The sequence below is a fragment of the Peromyscus eremicus genome, chromosome 15, assembly GCF_949786415.1.
Source record: "Peromyscus eremicus chromosome 15, PerEre_H2_v1, whole genome shotgun sequence".
Taxonomy (NCBI): Eukaryota; Metazoa; Chordata; class Mammalia; order Rodentia; family Cricetidae; genus Peromyscus; species Peromyscus eremicus.
In genome coordinates, this window is record NC_081431.1 from 16,301,102 (window position 1) to 16,321,033 (window position 19,932).

Sequence of the window (19,932 nt, forward strand, 5' to 3'; positions counted from 1 at the left end):
TTTCTTCAGGCCGTCCAGGTTTTTGTTATGATACGCATTTTGTCTGACAAACTTCAATTGTTTAAACTTCACATGAACTTTAAATGTCTCATTTTCTGCCTTTTTAACCTTTCAGATAATACGGTTTATGAGTCAGTTGTGACCTGCTTATGATATATTATGGGGAATAGTCAGTTTAAATTCACTGGCTTAATTAGGATTTATGATAGTACAGTTGTGCACCATGATGTAAAAGATCTGGCAATGTGCAGCTGATTTTGGTTTACTGTACTTCTAAAGCCTGTCTATGCATTTATTTATTCATTCTATCTATCTATCTATCTATCTATCTATCTATCTCTCTCTCTCTCTCTCTCTCTCTCTCTCTCTGTCTGTCTGTCTGTCTGTCTGTCTGTCTGTCTGTCTACCTACCTACCTACCTACCTACCTACCTGATATCGGTGTCATCTATTTTGTGGATAAAATCAGACAGAATTTAATCAATGTGATATGTATCTCAATTTATAGTTGTCAGGATAGATTGCATGCCAGGAAATATCTTGTTTAATAGCCAGCATTGAACACCTGAAAATTATCCATGAAGTCCACTTGGTGATTATACTATTTATTTTATTTACAATAAAGATATTAACAAACTTACCGAAGATAAGAAAGAGGGCCTGAGGCAACTTGCAATGACCTTCCAGCATTTCATGAGAGAAGAGATACAGGATGCTTCTCAACTGCCGCCTTCTTTTGACCTTTTTGAAGCCTTTGCAAAAGTAAGTTTGAAGGTTCATCTCCTTGCTGGTGCCGTAAGTCAATCCTTTACCTTTACTTTCTTGTTGCTTGTAAACATATGTCTAGAGCCTTGATGGGATATTGAAGACCGTTAATGCCTTGTATCACTCCCCAACTAAATGAACAGGGAATGGAAGAATTCAGTATTGCCTGGACCGAAAAGGGTGTTACTTTTCTGTTTTACCAGTAATTTTGCTTGGAGATTATTCATTGCTAATACTGTAAACATCCCCTTTGGAGAGTTTACTCTCTTTTCTCAAAAGAACACAGCATATCTATTTCATTGCTTTCTACTGAATATTTCATTTTATTGTTGGACTTAGTTTTAATGTTGGTTGCTTTAGCCAAGTGAAAAAAATATATGGGGATCTATTCTAGTTAACTGATTTTTAAATAACACGAAAGCATATCGGTTTCTGACTTAAATAATTTAAAGATCAGATTAATGAAATCTGAAGTTAGAGATAGAAAACAGATTTACTTAGTGTGTTGTCTGTGCTCTGTTAGTAGGAGTTACAGGAAGCGTTCTGTTGGAAAACGAGTCTGCAAGTTTACTTTGGCCCAGACAGCAAGGATGCAGTGGTGGGGGACGGCGCATGCCTGGCACTCCCCGTCCTGCTCTGGTCCTGCCGTCTTTGTCCATTTGTTTCTAATGTTCATCATGTTTGACATTGGGAGACGACTTTGTCACTCACCGTGAAATTTATAAAACACGTATTTTATAACATCCCCTGGTTATTTTCAAGTCTGCTTTCAAAATTACCTGTTTGATAAGAATTTAAATGTGATTACTTTGATTGCTAGAGATTTATTCTAGTTTTTTCCCTCAAAGTTATTTTTAGTCTTTAAAGTATGTCCTATGGTTTTCCGATAATACAATCTTAGCATTATATTCTGGTTTGTCTATAATTTAAAGTTGATTGGAAATGTAGTGGCTACTCCCTTTTTATTTCATATGTTCTTGGCAAATTACAGCCTCTAGTAGTTCCATAGGTACTGTGCACACGACTTTCTCGATGTTAAACCCTGAAAATGCAGCACATGTCTTATCACGGCCGGTACTTCATGTCTCACATTAATAATGCCGCTGCTTTGTGGTGTCATTTCTGCTGTTGAAAAACCTCCCATAACAAGTGTGATTGTGATTAATATTCACGTAAAATGTCTTCAAATACTGCTAAGTCTAAAACGTGAGTTGATACTTTGTTCTTGTTGTGATTGTTAAACATTTTCGGTGACGTTATCTTGTGGAACTCTTTCCACGTTATGGATGAGGAACGTTCTGGCATGGTAATGAAAGTGGGTACATTTTTTCTGGGCCAATTTTCAATAATAAGCTCCCTTCCTTCCCACATACTTGTAGTTGTGCTTGCTATAAAAGTGGACCATTTAGGACTGGAGGGGGCTCAGGTGGGAAAATGCTGATCACACCAGCAGGACCTGCTGACGTCCAACGCCAGCACCCATGTAGCGGCTGGCTGTCGGGGTGCACTCTTGCAGTCCTAGTGCATCAGAAATGGTGACAAGTGGGCCTGTGGGGCTCACTGGCCCGCCAGCCTTGTCCGGTCAGGAAGTCCCAGGTCTCAGTGAAAAAGTCTGTCTCAAAAAACCCTGGTGAGTGGTTCCCAAGGAGCCACAGAATACACACCACACAAACGCACACGTGTGTGCACACACGCAGGGCAACATATATATCATTGAGATTTTAGAGAATAATTGGGCTCTGATATGTAACTCGTCTTAAAATGTACTTTAGCAGAAGTCAGAGGAAGCAAATAGTTAACGCGGAGCTCCTGAGCATCTTTGCCAAGGTGTTGTTCGTTACTATTTTGTCACTTGTGGTTGTTTTTGTGCATATACATTCATCTGTGGGAGAGCTCACTCTCTTGCTTTTCCTTTCTCAGGAAAATGATCTTAATCAAGCCAATTAGTATCCTGCAGGCTGCAGAGAGGCGCTACTCAGCCCAAAACGCTGAGCGCGTAGAGGAGCACATGCGCCTCTTCCAGACCACTGGGATTAGGTGGAAAGCACTGGGCAGAGAACATTTTCCTTTTATTATCATTTTACAGTTAACCAGGGAGAGGAAATGGGTGGCACCACAATGTATACCCTGTAGTAGGCTGCTTCTGCATACCACCTGCCAGTTGTCACTTCCCGGTACTTCCTCGTGCGTTTGTCCTCTTTGGTCTTTGGAATGGGGCTTTACCTGGCCTCAGTAAAAAGACCATGTGTTCTGGTTTGTTTTTGGCCTCTTTCTTTTATATTCATTTATGTCATATGTCAGCGTTAGACTCAGAACATTTTTGTTTTAGCCTTGGTCTTTGTCACCAAAGGCCCACGGCGTATTTTGGTAGGGAGGGAATCATGTGTATTCAAGCCAGGCCCAGTGGAGGACACAGTGGCTAATCTCTTAAAGCTTTCTCTTCTTGTGGCCCTAGATGTTGCACCCTCTGGAGTTTCCAGTGGAAGAATAACAGCTCCCCTCTCTTAGAGCAGGTTCTTAGAATGCTTCTAAAGTTGTAGTTTTTGCCTAGCAAAATTTCCCCCGACACTCTAGAGACCTTGCTGCGTAGGTATTTTGTGGGTCACAGTCACAAGAACTTCTTAGCACCGGCATTGGCTTTGCTTTTATCACCCCCACATAAATGCACACACGAACAGCAATTAGCGTGTAGATCCTAGGAGTGTCCCAAGTGCTATAGCCTATGAATTTGTTGCTTGGTTGTAAAGTTGAGCACCATGAGATGTGTCAGAATGATTCCCCCTGCCCTCCTCAGTACAGGTATCAAGGAGGCCTCTCACTGAGAATTAGAAATTGACCTGAGTTAGAGAAGATCCTGCCTGCAGATTATACGCAGAGGTCTTGAATGGTTGGTGGGGAGTGTGGCTCTCTGATTGGTTACCCACGGGGCCATCCACGGGAGAAGACTGAGAAGGGCAGTCTGTGGAAGATAGGTCCATCTGTGTGATTCTTCCTGTCAGAGTTGAATGAAAGCTGGATGCTTACTGCTCACATTGATGGTGACCGCCACTGGCCTCCAGAGTTCCCCGCCAGAAGAGCTGATGCCGGGTGATCTGGCGGACGAGAGAGAGGCAGGAGCCATTCATAAGTCCTTGATTGTGTAGTAGTGATTTCTTCTTTAAAGTATATGTTCTTCAGGCCATAAAACGATGAAATTCAGGGAAGGGAGGCAGGTGGTGACTGCCTCTGAAAGTAATAGAGGCAGCTGAGGGGCAGGAGGTGGCCGAAGATGTCAGTCAGAGCATAGAGGAGGCGATTATTCATATGCTTATTAAAGATAAGGGTCTAGCTCTCCCTTCGCTTCCTCCCTGCAAACCCTCCCCCTCATACCACACATTTGTTCTTCTGCTTTTATTTTCTTGTAAAGTTTCTAGTTAGGTTTTAAGGTGGATTCATGTAGGAAGGACTAATAAAGACCACTATAATAAAGTCTTCAGGTTGAGTCCTAAACATTTGCTCCCAATGCAGAAAAAGAGGAGATCCTCATTATGGTTATTAACTTACAAGATCAGAAAAAGTACAGCTAATGAGAGGATCGATTGATTTACTTATTTAAAAAAATTTCATTTTATTATTTTACGTGTTTGGGTCTTGCTTTCATGTAGTTAAATGTACCACATGTGTGCTGTGCCCTCACAGGCCAAAGAGAGTGCTGGATGTCTTGGAATTGGAACCACATGCAGTTGTGAACTGCCATGTGGGTGCTGAGAATCAAACCAGATCTTCTGGAAGAGCAGCCAGTGCTCTTAACCACTGAGACATCTCTGAAGCTTTCAGAGGACAGGTTTACATGGATGCTGTGTGGTATGACAGTTAAGCTGTTTTCTCCAAGCAAGAAGTGAAATTCTGATGTGTATTTGTTTATCTGTGCATTTGTATGTACACATGTGCGCACGCACACGCATATGCACATGCACAAATAAACAAATACAGATAGGAGAATTTCATTTTTTTGCTTTGAGAAAATACCTGCATGTGTTCTTATGTGCATTGGAATAATAACATCATTTCCTTTGTGGATAAAAATGAGGACTGACTGTAAGTTGCTTGGTAGAGTTCTGGAGCATACTATGAATGTCTCCTCCTGTGGCTCCACCTCCCTGCATTGTTGGTATTTGAGTAATAATGTCAGCATTTTATGTCTCCCAGTACTGCATTCAGCCTTGAGCACAGGCTGCTCCTGATTGTAATCCAGACTTTCAGGCGGTTGCTCACTGTTGTGCTCAGCGCTGGTGTCTCTTGAGATGCCATCAATTACCTACCTGTCTTGATGAGAAGAAATTTTGCAGACAGAAAAGGGTATCTCTATCCTTGTAAGCTATTTTTGTTTCAGGCCACAGCTATTATGGCAAACATTTACTTCTGTTTTCACTCATAACAGCCCACTTGACTCCTGAGTGTTTTCTGTAGGTCATGGAAATCTGTTTCATACTTGTACCTGAAGAAGAATAAGCTAAATTACAAATGTTTTCGTTATCATAATTTTCTGAAATGGACTGCAACATATAATATTTCTGTTCATCATAATTATTGGAAATGTTTATGAATAGGCTAACCGTAATTTTAGCAAACAGCTTTTGAGGTTTTTATAATAAATGCACAGAAAATATTTGTGTAGGGGTTAGCATAGGGTTCTAGAGAAAGCTATCTTTTATTCTGGGTTGTAACTTTTCTAAAAATGAATTTTGACTGATTAGAGACATAATAAGATCAGAGCAATAAAGTAGAAATGGAACGAGCTGCACAGAATACTCCAGAAATAGACATTAAATTGGAAGCAACAGTAACAATGACCTTCCTGACCACAAAACATGTGCCTTTGTTAGTGTCCCAGAGCTCGGCAGCACTGTTTAATTTCAGTGTTGTGCTGTTGGCATAGAGTTTTTTTGATTAGAAATCCCACATCTGTTTGAGAAGATATTCCCTCCCTCTTTTTCCTTCAAACAAAACAATAATTCTTCTGGCCCCATTTTATTCTTTAAGGCACCTGTGCCTTCTTAAATGTAATTTTTAATTTGATAAAATGTAATTTTTAATGCGTTTAGCTGCATTTGCAGTGTGTGCTGGTTGTATGAATTTGAAAGAGTCCATTAGAAGGTGGCTTTTTTGTATTGGGGACACTGAAATTTTATATTCCGTTTCATTACGAGCAAATTCTTTTTACTTTTAATTGGAGAATTCAGAATCTGTTATAACAAGAATCTTGTGAACTAATAAGATGAGAAGTGATATTGATTCCATGTTTTGAGGGACATTAGAGATAAGGCCAAATAAAACAGGGCTCAGATTCAAAATCATGACTTGCATTTAGCTGGAGTGTACTATCAAGATGTGGAGTGTTGATAAATAATCTACCCCGTGATTTTAGTAAAGAATTGACTGGAAGAAAAAACTTTAAGCAAACCTTTCTTTTATTTATTTATTTTAATTCTCTGGGAGACTGCTCATCAGTAAAAAGAAAGAGTGAACCTTACCTTGATATATTCGATTTTCAGTCTATAACTTGCCGTTGACTTGTGCTAGCTGTCTGTGCTGGCTACGCTGGTGCCAGGTGACGCCAGTGCTCTGTGTTGTCTAATTTGCAGGCAGAATATTACCTCTTGTTGTTTGGAAAGGTCATGAGTATGTGTGCGTTTGCCACTTGAGGGCTTCAAGTTCACATCAGACTAAATTTTAGTGCCTTTTTGTTGATGAACTCAATTGGCTTTCACTACTGCGGCATGCTATAAAGTAGTAAGGGAAGCAATTTTTTGAATTAATAAAGTGATGGATTATCTAATTACAAAGTTGATGTGAGATGGCCACATCGTAACGCTGACTACATTACTAGGTGATCCCAGTGACTGATCAGATGGGCCTGGGTTCCATTAAGGGAAAATATGCTATTAAATATTTAATACCGAGAGCGAGCAGACGCGCCCGGACTGCTAACCTCCAGTCACCCGGGTGCGCATACCTATGTGTTCAGCAGTGACTTTGAGAAGAGACACCACAGTGTGCTCAGACCAGCTGCCGGAGGTCTTAGTTGTTGGGATTTTACTTCTCTGCTGGTCTTAAGTAAAGCAGCCAAACAGCCAAGATACTTAACTGCACAGTGATCCTGGCATTCCAATTATGAACCGGTGATACACTCATGATTTATGTTTTTTCTTTATTATAACAGATTGAGTCCCCAAGTAGATTCAAGAGACAATTATTCTCAAAGATGTGCATCAGCCCTTCAAGGAAAGTGATGTTTGTTGGACACTTGGGCTTTGAAGACAAAACAAATCATCATTTGAATTTTAATGATGATATTTATTTATCATGTTCTTTGCTTTTAGCCATTTGGTTAATATCTCTCTTCATTTTTGTGTAAATAACCTATGATGGGTGTATGTTTATCATGGTTAGAAACCAGAGGCCTTCTAACTTCTTAGGGTGGCAAGGACAATTATTGAGCTCTCTGTCAGCATTTTTATTCATCCCCGTGCTGCCCAAGGTTAGTTGCCTACCTTAGGTCTACTGCTTTGGGTACAGCCTTTTCCTTGTCTGTCTGAGTGTCTAACTTGCCGTTAGTTCAGGTAAAGGTGAGCTTCGGAAGACGGCCACAGTGTTGTGAAGCGGGGAGGTCACCGCCACTGCTTTGCCCGTGTTTAGTGTCACAGACTTGGTTCTTGGGGACTGTACCGCCATGAGAACGTGACGTGGAGTCCGGAATTGCGTTGAATCGGATTCCCTACCAACTTCCCTGTTTCACTGTGGGCCAAATAAAATAATACAGACCGATTAAGTGTCTTCTGCTTCGTGGATATTATTTTAATAAATATTTAAAAATAGTAATTCAATCTGTAAGTATACACTAGACAGAAGGCCATCTTTAATATCAGGGCAAAATTTATGAAGTTTAGTAAATTGGCTGTCAATCAGTGTGTTAGAGAGGCTGCTATTTCAGGAAAGGAAGACTTGCTGGATTAATTACTCCAGGGCTTGGGAAGCCTTTCTGTGAGATGCACGTATATGACTCATTGCAGAAGGATTTGGGCACGTGGAGAGAGCACAACTATGCTCTGTTTCTGAGGCACTTTTCAAAAAAAAAAAAATCAGTTGTTTTAAATTGACAAAAAAAGTCCCAATTTGTCATTGATGATGCTTATTTATTTATTATTTTTGCTCCAACCTCTTGATTCTACTGTGTCAGATTCCCAAGTACTAGGATTACAGGTGTGTCCCACCACACCCAGTCATCCCAATATTTTAAAATCTGTAAACCTTATGGAATGGCAAAATGAACTTCATTAACATACGCATTACTTCACAAGGTGTCAACTTGATTTTGCTATTGTAGCCAAAAGCCTGGGCCATGCATTAGGGAGGACAGAGCTATGCACTAACGGAGTGTTGTTTGTGAACACAGAATATCAGTTTCCATATATTTTGACATATCCTGGAATGGTCTTCTGTTAATTTTCCCCAGTAACCTTTAAAAATAAATGAGCACGGTTTTAGCTTTCAGGCTGTATTAAAGCAGATGGCAGGCCAGATTTGGCCTGTGGGCCAGTATTTGGCAATCTATGAATCTTCTTTGTAAGCCAGATGATATTCTGCTCATACTAGGAAACAGAATAACAGAATGTACTGTCAGAAAAGTATTTAATTTTATATATATATATATAAATATAGGTAGGAAATGTTTTACCTGTCCTAACAAGCCATTAGTTCTATTTGTTTTGATTTCCAGTTCTATTTATAAGCACATGTATACAGACATTAGCTGATTTTGCATTTATTTTTAACTCTAAGATATTTAATTCAATAACTTGAAAAGTAATACAGTTACTAAGGAGAGAAAGAAAATCGTCAAATGGAGAAAATATATACTTATTAATGTCATATATTTAAAATATATTCTGTTTTTGTTCTTATGTATTTTTTTTGGAGACAGGGTCTCACCATATAGTGCTGACTGGCTTAGAATTTGCTATGTAGACTAGGCTGGCCTAGAACTCACAGAGATCCACCTGCCTCTACTTCCTAATTGCTGGGATTAAAGCATACACCATCATGTCCAGATTATTTTTAAAAATAATAATTATTACTATTATTATTAATTATCATTATCAGAGAGAGAGGGGGAGGGAGGGAGAATGAGAGATGGGGAGTCTTACATGTGCCACCTTGAGGGTGTGGTGGTCAGAGGACACCTTGGTTGGCTGTTTTCTACTGTGGGTTCTGGGGAGTGAACTGAAGTCATCAGGTCGTATGGCTAATGCTTTTAAGGCAAGGGCATCACCCAACCCTGTTTATTTTGTTTTTAAAAGACAAAGTTTTACATTGTAGCTCAGTCTGTCTTTGAACTTTTGGTCCTCTTGCCTCATGGCTTTCTCCCACTTGCTAGGATTTATTGGTGTATATCCCCCTTTTGGGATATGTTTATATTTTTTAAAGCTAATGGTGTTATATTTTGTCATTTTTCCTGATATGAAGCACGAAGATATAACTTTATGTTAATATTAGAAATATCTTGGTTGACTACATCAGGTTCAAAATTTGTGTGCACGTGTGTATGTGAGTGTGAGTTTGTGTGTGCTGTGTGTGGGTACATATGCATGTGGAAGCCAGAGGTTGACAGGAGTTTCTTCCTGTATCACTTCTCTACCTTAAATAGGGTCTCTCACTAGTTTCCAGATTGGTCCAGACAGGCTGGCCACACTAGCAGTGTGCCTCCGCCGTGCTGGGGTTACAGACCTCGGTAAGCCAGGCTTTCTCGTGGGTGTTGATGACTCTGAACAAGGGTCCTCATAATTGCATAGCCTGTGCTTTTACCCACTAGCCATCTCTCCAGCCCCAGGTTCAGAACTTTTTGTTTGATTCCTTAGGTTTTTTTTTTTTTTATTTCTGTTATTGCCCTTAGACTACCTTGTGATTTGTCTATTTCTATTACAGTTGGGAAGGGCTTTTCCTGAGAGGAAGAGAACAAATGTATTTTAGAGGTGTGATGTTAATAGCGACAAAGATTGTCATAAATTGCTCTGTTGCATTTTATAATAAGCAAGAGCAGAGTTATATTTTTGAGATTAGAAATCATTTGTTGCCCTTTGATGTGGAAAATAATGTGACTTGATACATTAACAAAATAAAGAAGTAACTTTGGTGATGGCTTCTCTAAGCCAGATTTAAGAAAAATATGTCCTGATCAAGGTCAAAAGCAGTCTCTACCGTCTACAAGTAGAGGTTCAAAGATACATTTACATTAAACCATTTCTGTTCAGTGCTCAATGTCGCATGCTTAAAGGGGCATATCCCAGTAAGTACTGTTCTCTGAAGCGTGTTGAAGAAAAGCCAGAAGGCCATACCATTTTTAGCCACACTGGCTGAAAGTCCTTTAAAATTAGATGCTCCAAGGATGAATTAGGCTTTTTTTAGTATAACCCGAAGCTGCCTGTCCCCGGGAGGGTTTCATTGAGGATCAGATTGGGGATGCCAAGGTGGTTTGTCTCAGTATAAACTAGGACTGGATGATAAGTGGTACACCCATGGGGTTTGTGAAGTTGTCTTATTGATGGTGCATCATGGGGGCTGCAGGCTTTTTTCCTAACTTGTCTTCTGAAGTTTTCTTTTCACTAAGGTTTCAGCCCAAGTCTTCAGTCAGATCCACCACTAGGGCTAGCCTTTTTGTTTTGTACAATCAGTCACTACTGGTGTTTTCTACTCCAGTCTTTGGTGACTGTGTTTTGTAAGCTGCATGTCTTTCTTTCCCAGATTCTCAGGTAGGTTGTGAACCACATGAAAACATATTCACACTCCCCGCCCCCTTCCTTCACGCAGCATGACGGAATAAGATAATATTCGTTTGAAAGATCAAAGAAATTATCCACCTCATAACCTGCCCAGCTTTTCTCCCCCTCCCTCTCCCATGATGCATCAGGTGCTGTGGGGAAAGCTGGTTCATTATATTCTGTTCTGAGACTTTTTTTGTTCCTTGATGCTGACTAGTTCAGGAACTTCCCACTGAATTACAGTGAAAAAGTGCTGGAACACAAACTTATTAACTAATGTCACACCAGCTCATCATCAGTCTTTGTTTCTTATATTGAAAATCATCTCTGTAAAGCCAGGAAATTAAATATTTGATGTAATACTATTATTCCCACAAACATCCTGAAGCTAGATTAGGTTGTCTCTACGCTGAAGAATTTCAACCTCAGAGATTCTATATGTCTGTGCTTAAATGATTGTGACCTACCAAACCAGCTGAGCGCTCTCACTTCAGGGATCTTGATTGTAAACAGAATTTCGGCGTTACACATTGGCAATATGTGGATTCGTTTGCAGTTCCAATGGTTTGGCGCATTAGATACCAGGAAGCCGGTGGGTATTAGACATGTGCGGAGCTGTGTGTCCTATCGGTAGATCAGGGGGCAGTTGAAGGATTGGACTTCACTCAGGATTCCCAGTCTTGCACTCTCCAGTTCTACTTTTAGCACTTTATGACTCCACAGAGTACTTTACACCTGTAGGCACAGTCACCCCGTGCAGCGGCCCTCTGAGTTCCCATGGTTATTCTGCCCCTTACAGGTGAGGAAATGAGTACTTTACACCTATAGGCACAGTCATCCCGTGCAGCGGCCCTCTGAGTTCCCATGGTTATTCTGCTCCTTGCAGGTGAGGAAATGTGTAAGTGCGAGGATCAGAGCTTGAGTCTGGCTTTGTCATCTCCAACTTCCTGCTCTCCTTAATCCTTCACACTGCACTCCATTCTGTGAGTTCTGGGGTAGGGCTCTAATTACAAAGGAATATAAACCTCAGGAGCAAAATCCAGAGCGACAGAAATAAGAATATTTGCTAGTATTTCTCTTTCTAGCAAGAAAATATTGCTACGGACAAAGCAGTAAATTTTTAAATGCTGTTTCTCGCTGTTTATATGCAAGAGCTACGTTGTGTTCCCCCTTCCCTTTCATCCAGGCACCCCTAAATTAGTGTGGGTAGGGTGGGTTGGAGGATGGGGTATTGTTCTTATCAAGTGGTTTTGCATTGATGCTGCTGTAAGTTCATGTAAAAATAAAGGTAATTGAAGTAGAATTTGCATGGAGATAAGGCTGTCTTTTGATGTCTGAATCCTATAGCCTGGAAGTACTATATATTGAAACATGAATTATTCAAGAGCCCCCCAGCATGAGTCGGTATTGTTTCTAGGCCATTATTGGACATATTTTCTCTGTAATTCTGTAGGTAGATATTTTGTACATTAAAACATTTTATAATTTTATCAACTGTGTATGCAATATAGAAGAAAATCTTTTTTGTAGTAATAATTTCTTCCCCCTTTTATTAGTATTTATTTGACCCGAGCATTTATATTCATTAATAGCACAAGAAAAGCATTTTGCAATACCATTTTTGAACACATGCTTTCCAAGCAAAATAAAAGCAGAAACTCTAATACATTAGACCAGCCTTGACAATGATAGGTGACATTTCATGTTTTGATTGGCATTTGGTTTTAGTTTTGATGCACATAGAAAAACTTTCCAAGTTCTGCGCTGTTCAGGCAGCTGTCTCCTTAGGTGCTCTTGTGTTAGACAGGGAAGCAGGACATCCTTGCCTTCTCCCGTCCTTGTGCTTGGAGCAGCAGTGTTTATTTGGGCCTCAGTGGTACTGGTGTCCTGGGGTCTGTTTCCTCTCCATCTTGAGCGGCTCTTAATCTTTCTGGTGCAGAGGGAAAGTCATTAAGCTATGTAGTTTCAGTGACCGTCAGTCTCCTCTGGTAGGAGACATATTGTTGGCTTTCTTGAGTTCCACTTTCCCAAGTTTCCACACAGATGTTTGCACCTCACATATGCAGATCTTATGTTGTGATGTTCAGTTTCTAGAAGTCCTTTGCTGTGGCTCAGCCCATTCCCAATTAGTTCACTTTACCAGGGATCTTTGGCGGATTTGTCTCTCACTGTTGGCTGGTAGTGGTCCACAACTGTGGTTTTACTCACCTCCTGTGCCTTGAAAGAACTCCAGGGTTCATTTCTAGCCTTGGTAATTTTTTTCTAATCTCTAATCCCATATTTTGTAATTATTAATGAAAATTTTCCCCTAAACAACTTATCTTTACTTCAGATTCATCATTCCCAGTTTGTAAGCCCCCTCCTTCCCGACAGAAGCATTCTTCACAAAGCATATCTGTGTTTCCTATTGCAGTCTTGGTATGGAATCAGGCAGGCTAAGACCTCAGCAGGGTGCCTCATCTTCCTCTCCTCCATCCCTCCCCCATTTCTCTATCTTGTTTGTTTTACTCCCCCCTCCCCAACTACTGCCCTAGTTAGGAGTGTTGTTATCCTACCCAAATTTTGCTTCTTATTCTTTCTCATTTTTATGCACTGATGGTAGAGATAAAAACCAAACAGATACCCAAACCCAAGTCTGGTCATTTAAAATTCCTTCCACATAAATGTCTGTTGAGAGGGCTGGAGAATAGGTCAACATGTGAGAATGCTTGCTGCCCTAATCACCCAAACGGCTGCACCCCAAAGACTCCAGTACCTTGTAGAGAGATGAGGAATTGCAACGATCCAAGCTCTGTGTTCTTTAACTCCTTCATGTTGTTATTTTTTCAAGAGACCCAAGCGTCATATTCCAAAAAGGCATCAATGCTTTAATGGTGGCAATAAATGTGGGTGCCTTGAATGCATTCTCTGGATAAGGGAATTGTCTTTGGCAGGCTGAAGCATTTCTGAACTAGTTTGTAAAACTGATCCTGGCTATGAGGACACACAAGCAGAGGCCATCCAAGCCCAGCCACAAAGCAACGGTGGGGTGGTGTGTGTGTGTGTGTGTGTGTGTGTGTGTGGTATAGTTAAACACCACTGGTTCCTTTGACCCCTGAGGTAATATTCTGACTTGCTTCAGCTCCAGCTCTGGATAATAATAATCCTCTATAGTAGCTGAGTGGATTTTTCTGCTTTGTCAGTACTGTTGGATTTGATAATGAGATAATTACAAGCATGTGATCAGATTTCAGAAATCCACTTATGCTTGCTAATGGTTGCTAAGGCTTCAGAGGATTTTTATTTGTTTAAATCATTTCATTAAGAGGCGAAGGTAGGGTGGGGCTGCTGAGGTCAGTGGAATCTGATGTCCCAGGTAGAGCAGATGTCTCTGGTCTCATTGAATGAGAGCCCTTCCAGCATTTATGTGGAACGATGATCCTACAAAGATGTTTTTGGTTCTAAAAGTATTCCTTTCATACCAGCGAGATTAAAATATTTGTTACTTCCTACTACCCAAGTCTGCACAAAGACTCCCACAAAGTCTTTTGCCTTTTGTGGGCACGAGGCATTGTGATCCTATAGTTAAAAATATTCTTTTAGTTTATTGGAGTAGAATATTTTCTTCATGACAAGAAATATTGAGACTTGGCGATTTTGCTGTTTAAAAATTCTTTTGAAAATTACTAGATGTTTTCAATTACAAAGCACAGTGGGGCTCACAGTGAGTGGGACTGTTTGATGGGCCACACATTTACTAACAGCCACCAGCATTGCCGTTTGGCGGTTCCCTTAAAGCTCAGTTCCTTTATTCCCACCTCTGTTAGCACGCCACTTTCCGTTCTGCGTGGCGACTTCCTTTCTACTCTTCTGGTTGTTGCCGCCATCACTGTGATCTGCCATCCCTGTGACCCGCCGTCACTGTGACCCTCCATCACTGTGATCTGTCGTCACTGTGACCTGACGTCACTGTAATCCCCCCATCACTGTGACCCGCCATCACTGTGACCTGCCGTCACTGTGACCCGCCGTCACTGTGACCCGCCATCACTGTGACCCGCCATCACTGTGACCCACCGTCAATGTGACCCGCCGTCACTGTGACCCGCCATCACTGTGACCCGCCATCACTGTGATTCCCCATCACTGTGATTCCCCGGAGGATGGAGAATGCGGTGTACTTACAGCGTGCTGAGTATGCCGAACAAAACAGAAAACTGGTGGTGGCAGTCAGTCTCTCAAGGGACTTCTGTGAAATTATGTTTTAGCTCTTTTTGTGTTTGTTTCTTCTAGTTCTTCAAGACAGAACAGAAGCTAAATCTTAACTTTTCTTTTTCCATTAAGTGATGCAGGAAGAAAATAGGAATTTGCTGAACTACAACGTATTTGGCCAGTTCTCTCTGACCTAAGATACCCAACACTCACATTGCTTTGTTTCTACTCTATTTCTTCATTTCTTTAGTATACATCAGAAATCAGAGGCGTTTGTAGATGACAAACTACTTTTTTTTCATCCTCTTTATCACCGACACGCAATACTAAATGTCCCAGTAACATGGGAAGCAGGGAAAGAGTCTGGACCCTCCCAGACAAGAAGCCTCCTACCAAGCTGCCAAACTCCAAACAGTATTATCATGTGATGCTAAATAGGAAGAATGGTTTGAATTTACAGTTTAAGATATCACAAAGGCAGTCTGGGATTTTCTGTTGAATACACTGAACAGAAAACAGCTGTGAAGCGAAGATCACTAAATGACTTCAGTGTGAGAGAACTCTGTGCAGCATTTCCTTCTACTCAGAAGTTTGCTATTGCTTCAAAATAGAAAGGATTGCAATATCAACATTTCAGGAAGAAGAACTTCCAATGAGTACCCAAGCTAGCATCCATCCAGAAACAAAGAAACGCCCTTACGCACCTAGGATTTTGAAAGGCAATTACACTAACATATTCTAAGAAGCATTCCATGTCTGTGCAGTTAGCAGAGCATCAAGGGAGTTTCTAAAATCAATATGTATTTTTTTTTAACTGTTTGAAAGCATTTAATGTGAGCAATGAAATATTCTCACAGGCTTTGTCGTCCACAGAATAGACTAAAATTCTAGCAAAATGATGCATGCGAGCATATTTTAACACAGATTGGAAAGCAGAAGGATAAAATATATGCAGACAAAAATATAAGAGCAGGCACTTGGGTCTGTATTACGCTGCTCCAGTCAAACAAAATTACAGCCAACTGTCCAGTGCAGCCGCAAAGGGAAGAGCTGAGATGAAGTTGCCGTAGATCACTCAGTGGCAGCTGCCTGCCTGAGATGAGTGGAGCCGTGAACGTTATGACTCTCATGTCATCCGTGTACCAGGTAGGAAGGCTCAGGATGCTATCTCACTTCTTACACTCAGCGTCTGTCTACTGTGGCCAATCTAAAATCCTGCAGAAGTAACTGGGCCCCCAAATGACATTTAGATAAAGCAACGAGATTCAGGAGTAGAGATTGCCCACAGAAATGTTTCCTGGGACATGAGCCGGGTTTTGAAAAGGAAGATGTCATTTGCTGAGACATGGCCTTTCAAGATGCTGTAGAGACGATCCCAGTGCACTCCTTTATGAATAACAATTTGGCACGAGAGGTCTCACCCACTTTTTAAAATGTAAGAACAAATGGATCCTAAATAGATGGTGATAACCATTAAACAAAGGACTGGACAGCACAAAAGAAAAACAAACAAACAAACAAACAAACAAACAAACATCAGGGTAATGCAGCTGCTTTGCAGACGTCAGACACAGCCTCTGGAAATCCAGGTTTTTGAAACAGGGAGATGAAGTTGCTATAACAAATCTTTCTGGGCAACAAGATTAAGAATGCATCTTACTGGGCTCATACTTTTCCTACTCTACATAATCTGATCTATTGTTTATAGAAAGTAAATATCTGTAAGCAAGATTTTCAAGGAATATATGCTATGCATGATTGCGTTTAATTTTGTATTTATTATGTCGTTACAAAGACCGTTAAAAGTGATTATAATAACCCACTAGCTCTAAGGAGTGAGATTTGCTCCTTGTTTCCTAAGTTCTATTCCTCTCTCTCTCTTTCTCTTTTTTTTTTCAAGACATGGTTTCTCTGTAGTTTTGGTGTCTGTCCTGAAGCTCATTCTGTAGACCAGGCTGGTCTCGAACTTACAGAGATCCACCTGGCTCTGCCTCCCGAGTGCTGGGATTAAAGGCGTGTGCCACCGCCACCCAGTCTGAGTTCTGTTTTCTTTAGGTGTCTCATGATAATGGTATGTATTTATGGAGTATAATGTGAGTTTCCAATATATGCATATAAATGTAATGATCTAATCAGTCCGTTGATTCTTCAGAATGAGCAGAGGCAGGCTGCCTGAAAAGGGGCAGTGCCAAAGACGGACAGAGGGAAAGAATGCTCAAGAAATGTGAGTACAAGGCACCACTGCATGTCTGCAGCTGCTCTTCACTTCTGACGGACTGGAGCCTGCAGCTGCTCCCTTTGTGACACACAGGCCAGCTCGGGTCGTCAGCATCTAATTCGTGGAGCAAACAGAGAGAAGTGCGTGTGCTCACCTTTCACACTTACACTGAAGACTTCTGCTTTTCCGCTTCCCGGTCCTGACGTGATAGGACAGAGTCCAGAGACAGGAGGGGAAAGAGTAGCTGAGGTGTTCTGGAAGTCTCAGGTAGTCAGGCATCTGTGAAACAAGGGGTTCAGACAAGGATAGCCAGCGTACAAAGATCAGGATTGCTAGCTAACTGAATTTCATATTGAATTGAATACCTAGAAACTCACAGTGGTGCTTCGATTCCTCACATGGATGACAGTTGTGGGACTGCCTTTGTTTTTGTTTGAGACAAGTTCACACTTAGCCCCAGGCTGTCATCCTACCTCAGTGTCCTGAACATTGGGATCACAGGTATGATCTGTCATACCTAGCTATTTTTAATTTACAATCTTAGGACCCCTCCACACCCACACACACACACATATACATCCCATTGAAACTTAAATTAATTCTACCACAATTGGTTTGTGAGGTCAGCTTTGAATGTAGCTAGAATGTTCTGAAGTGTTTCAGGAGGAGCCACAGTGTCACAGTGATTTAGGATTAGCCAGACTGAAGGCCATCTGTGATGGAAATGTCCAGAACGAGGAACAAGGGAGGTAGGTCTAAGCAGTCCGTATCTGCTCTGAGCAAGCTTGCTGTACTTACTTCTTTGTAGGGTGTAATTTTATAGCATTCCACCATAGTAGCCGCAGAGCACTTTAGTTTGGGAACTCACTGCATTGTAGTTAGAGGTGCAGGCTTGTTTGTGTGTGCTTTCCAGCCTCTTAGGCTCCACAGGAAGGCAACACTAACTTAAGAGGTTATCTGTTGAAAAGCTACAGGGCCCATCTTCATATCTCATCTCACTGGTTAAATGTTACAGTTTAGGATATAGAACATGGTTTATTTAATTCATGAACATTAAAATTGGAAAAATGTATTCACACACGCTTTTGAATTTCATTTTTAATATAAGCAACACAACTCTATAGTAAAGTTTGAAGGTATGTTTGGTTGAATATTTTTGCCTCAATGCTGATGGCTGGAAGTCTTTAATTCTGATTCATCTTTCACACAGTAGCAGTAGCCATGTGTTGTGGTAACACACAGAGTGTTCATCAAATGTTCTCTGTGAATTTCTGGCTCCCTAGTTAGATGTAGAGTCTCACGAGACAGGAAGTAGTGAGAACCGCAGTCATTGGGCTGGGTCCTGGTTGAGGGCCAGCATGATGTATCAGGAGAGGCCTAAAGATCTTACATGCTAAGACAGAATAATAGTTGAAATCGTAGGACAAGCTAACTGTGGATACTGTTGCAAAAAAGAAAACTTGAAAGTGTTTGTTTCATTTATATTAGACTTTCTAATTAAGGAGTCTGTGGAAATTAAAAACTCCAGCTTCTAAATATGGCTGTGCAAGCACACATGTTAATTTCAAATGATAATCTTCAAATGGCCTTATTTCCCTTATCATCTCTCTCTAATATTAATTTTTAACATATTTATGAGGCAGTGTCCCTTATCTGCATATTATTAAATGGAAGCAGTCAGACTTGAACATTAACATTTTTTCTCCTGTGGTAAAGCTGTGGAATTAGCATGGCCCTTATATTTGACGATTTGTGTTACTGTAAAGATAACAAGACTGCTCTTATCCCGATCCTGGTGCTGAAATGAGGTCCTCTATAATTCTCTTAAGTTACTGAGTGTCACATTGTTCCAGCAGCACCCTTGTGTCTCACGAGGTTTTAGAACCACCTGTGAGCCTGAATCTCTAATCACTGTTTCAGCAACTAAAGACCGGGTCTCCGAGTGTGAGCTCCGAGGGATCCTGAACTCTCTCACAAGGTTGAGGGTCCTCACCTGATGTAAGTGTCTCAGAATTTGGCCTGCACTTCTGGGCGTCTTGTAGGGAGGGGTGCAAGGTGAAGCAGGTCTTTAGCAGTGGTTCCCTGGGAGCTGCCTAAGGCTGCTCTTATTCTTCAGCTCAGCAGAGTAAGAAGTTTCAGCCAGTGTGGTGGAGCACGCCTTCAATCCCATGCCCTCTGCAGGCAGAGGCAAGTGGATCTCTTTGAGTTCGAAGCCAGCCTGGTCGACATGGTTGTTTCTAGGTCATCCTGGGCTATCCAGTGAGGCCCTATCCCAACCCCCACACCCATTCCCCCCAAAAAAAATTCAACAAAGATGGAAGTTTCACATCTTTTTGTGGTACAAACAAACAAAACTATAACTCAGAAAGATTCATCACAGGACTGTTTCTCTTCAGATAAAAATGGATTAATTTGTAGCCCTTGGCTCTAAAGCTGTGGGATCATTGAAAAAGCATTAAATTCAAGCCCGGAGCCACAGATTTCTATAGAGATCAGGCAACACAGTGGTCTTTTACAGGTGCTGGCAACTGTGATGCTGGCGTGAATGGCCGGGCTGCAGGGGACATGCCCACCTCCTGCAGGCTGGCCTGGCACATGCTCTGAGCAGTCATTCAGCCTGGATGAGATGATAAAAACCTCTGTGATGCGTTTTCTCCTCACTGTTTTTTCCTGCTTAGGAAATGTATTTTTATGTTTTTTTTTTTGTTGCTGGTCATTTACTATTATGTACTTCTGTGGCTGTGTGCACATGAAAACATTTAAAATTTATGATTTTGTGGTATGCTTTGAAGTTATTTTTTAAAATTGAATTGTATTTTCATATTTACTATGGCTACCTCAATAGAAATTTCTTCAAATTTATTATATTTGGATTTTTTTTTTTTACTACTATATTTTATGTAGGAAGTCTTTTGAATGTGTTTTATATTTTCTTTTTTTTTCTCTTAGTTATCAGGATTTT

The 19,932-nt window shown here is 40.9% G+C and overlaps 1 protein-coding gene across 2 annotated transcripts in view; it reads left to right on the forward strand.

Annotated features, from left to right (window-relative positions):
• The window catches only part of Smyd3 (SET and MYND domain containing 3), a 550,432-nt gene that overhangs the window by 105,838 nt on the left and 424,662 nt on the right, over nucleotides 1-19,932 (forward strand). For both annotated transcript variants that reach the window (XM_059281034.1, XM_059281035.1), the window contains exon 5: nucleotides 625-761. In XM_059281034.1, the coding sequence (XP_059137017.1) occupies nucleotides 625-761 (137 nt within the window). The remainder of the gene's footprint in view (nucleotides 1-624; nucleotides 762-19,932) is intronic.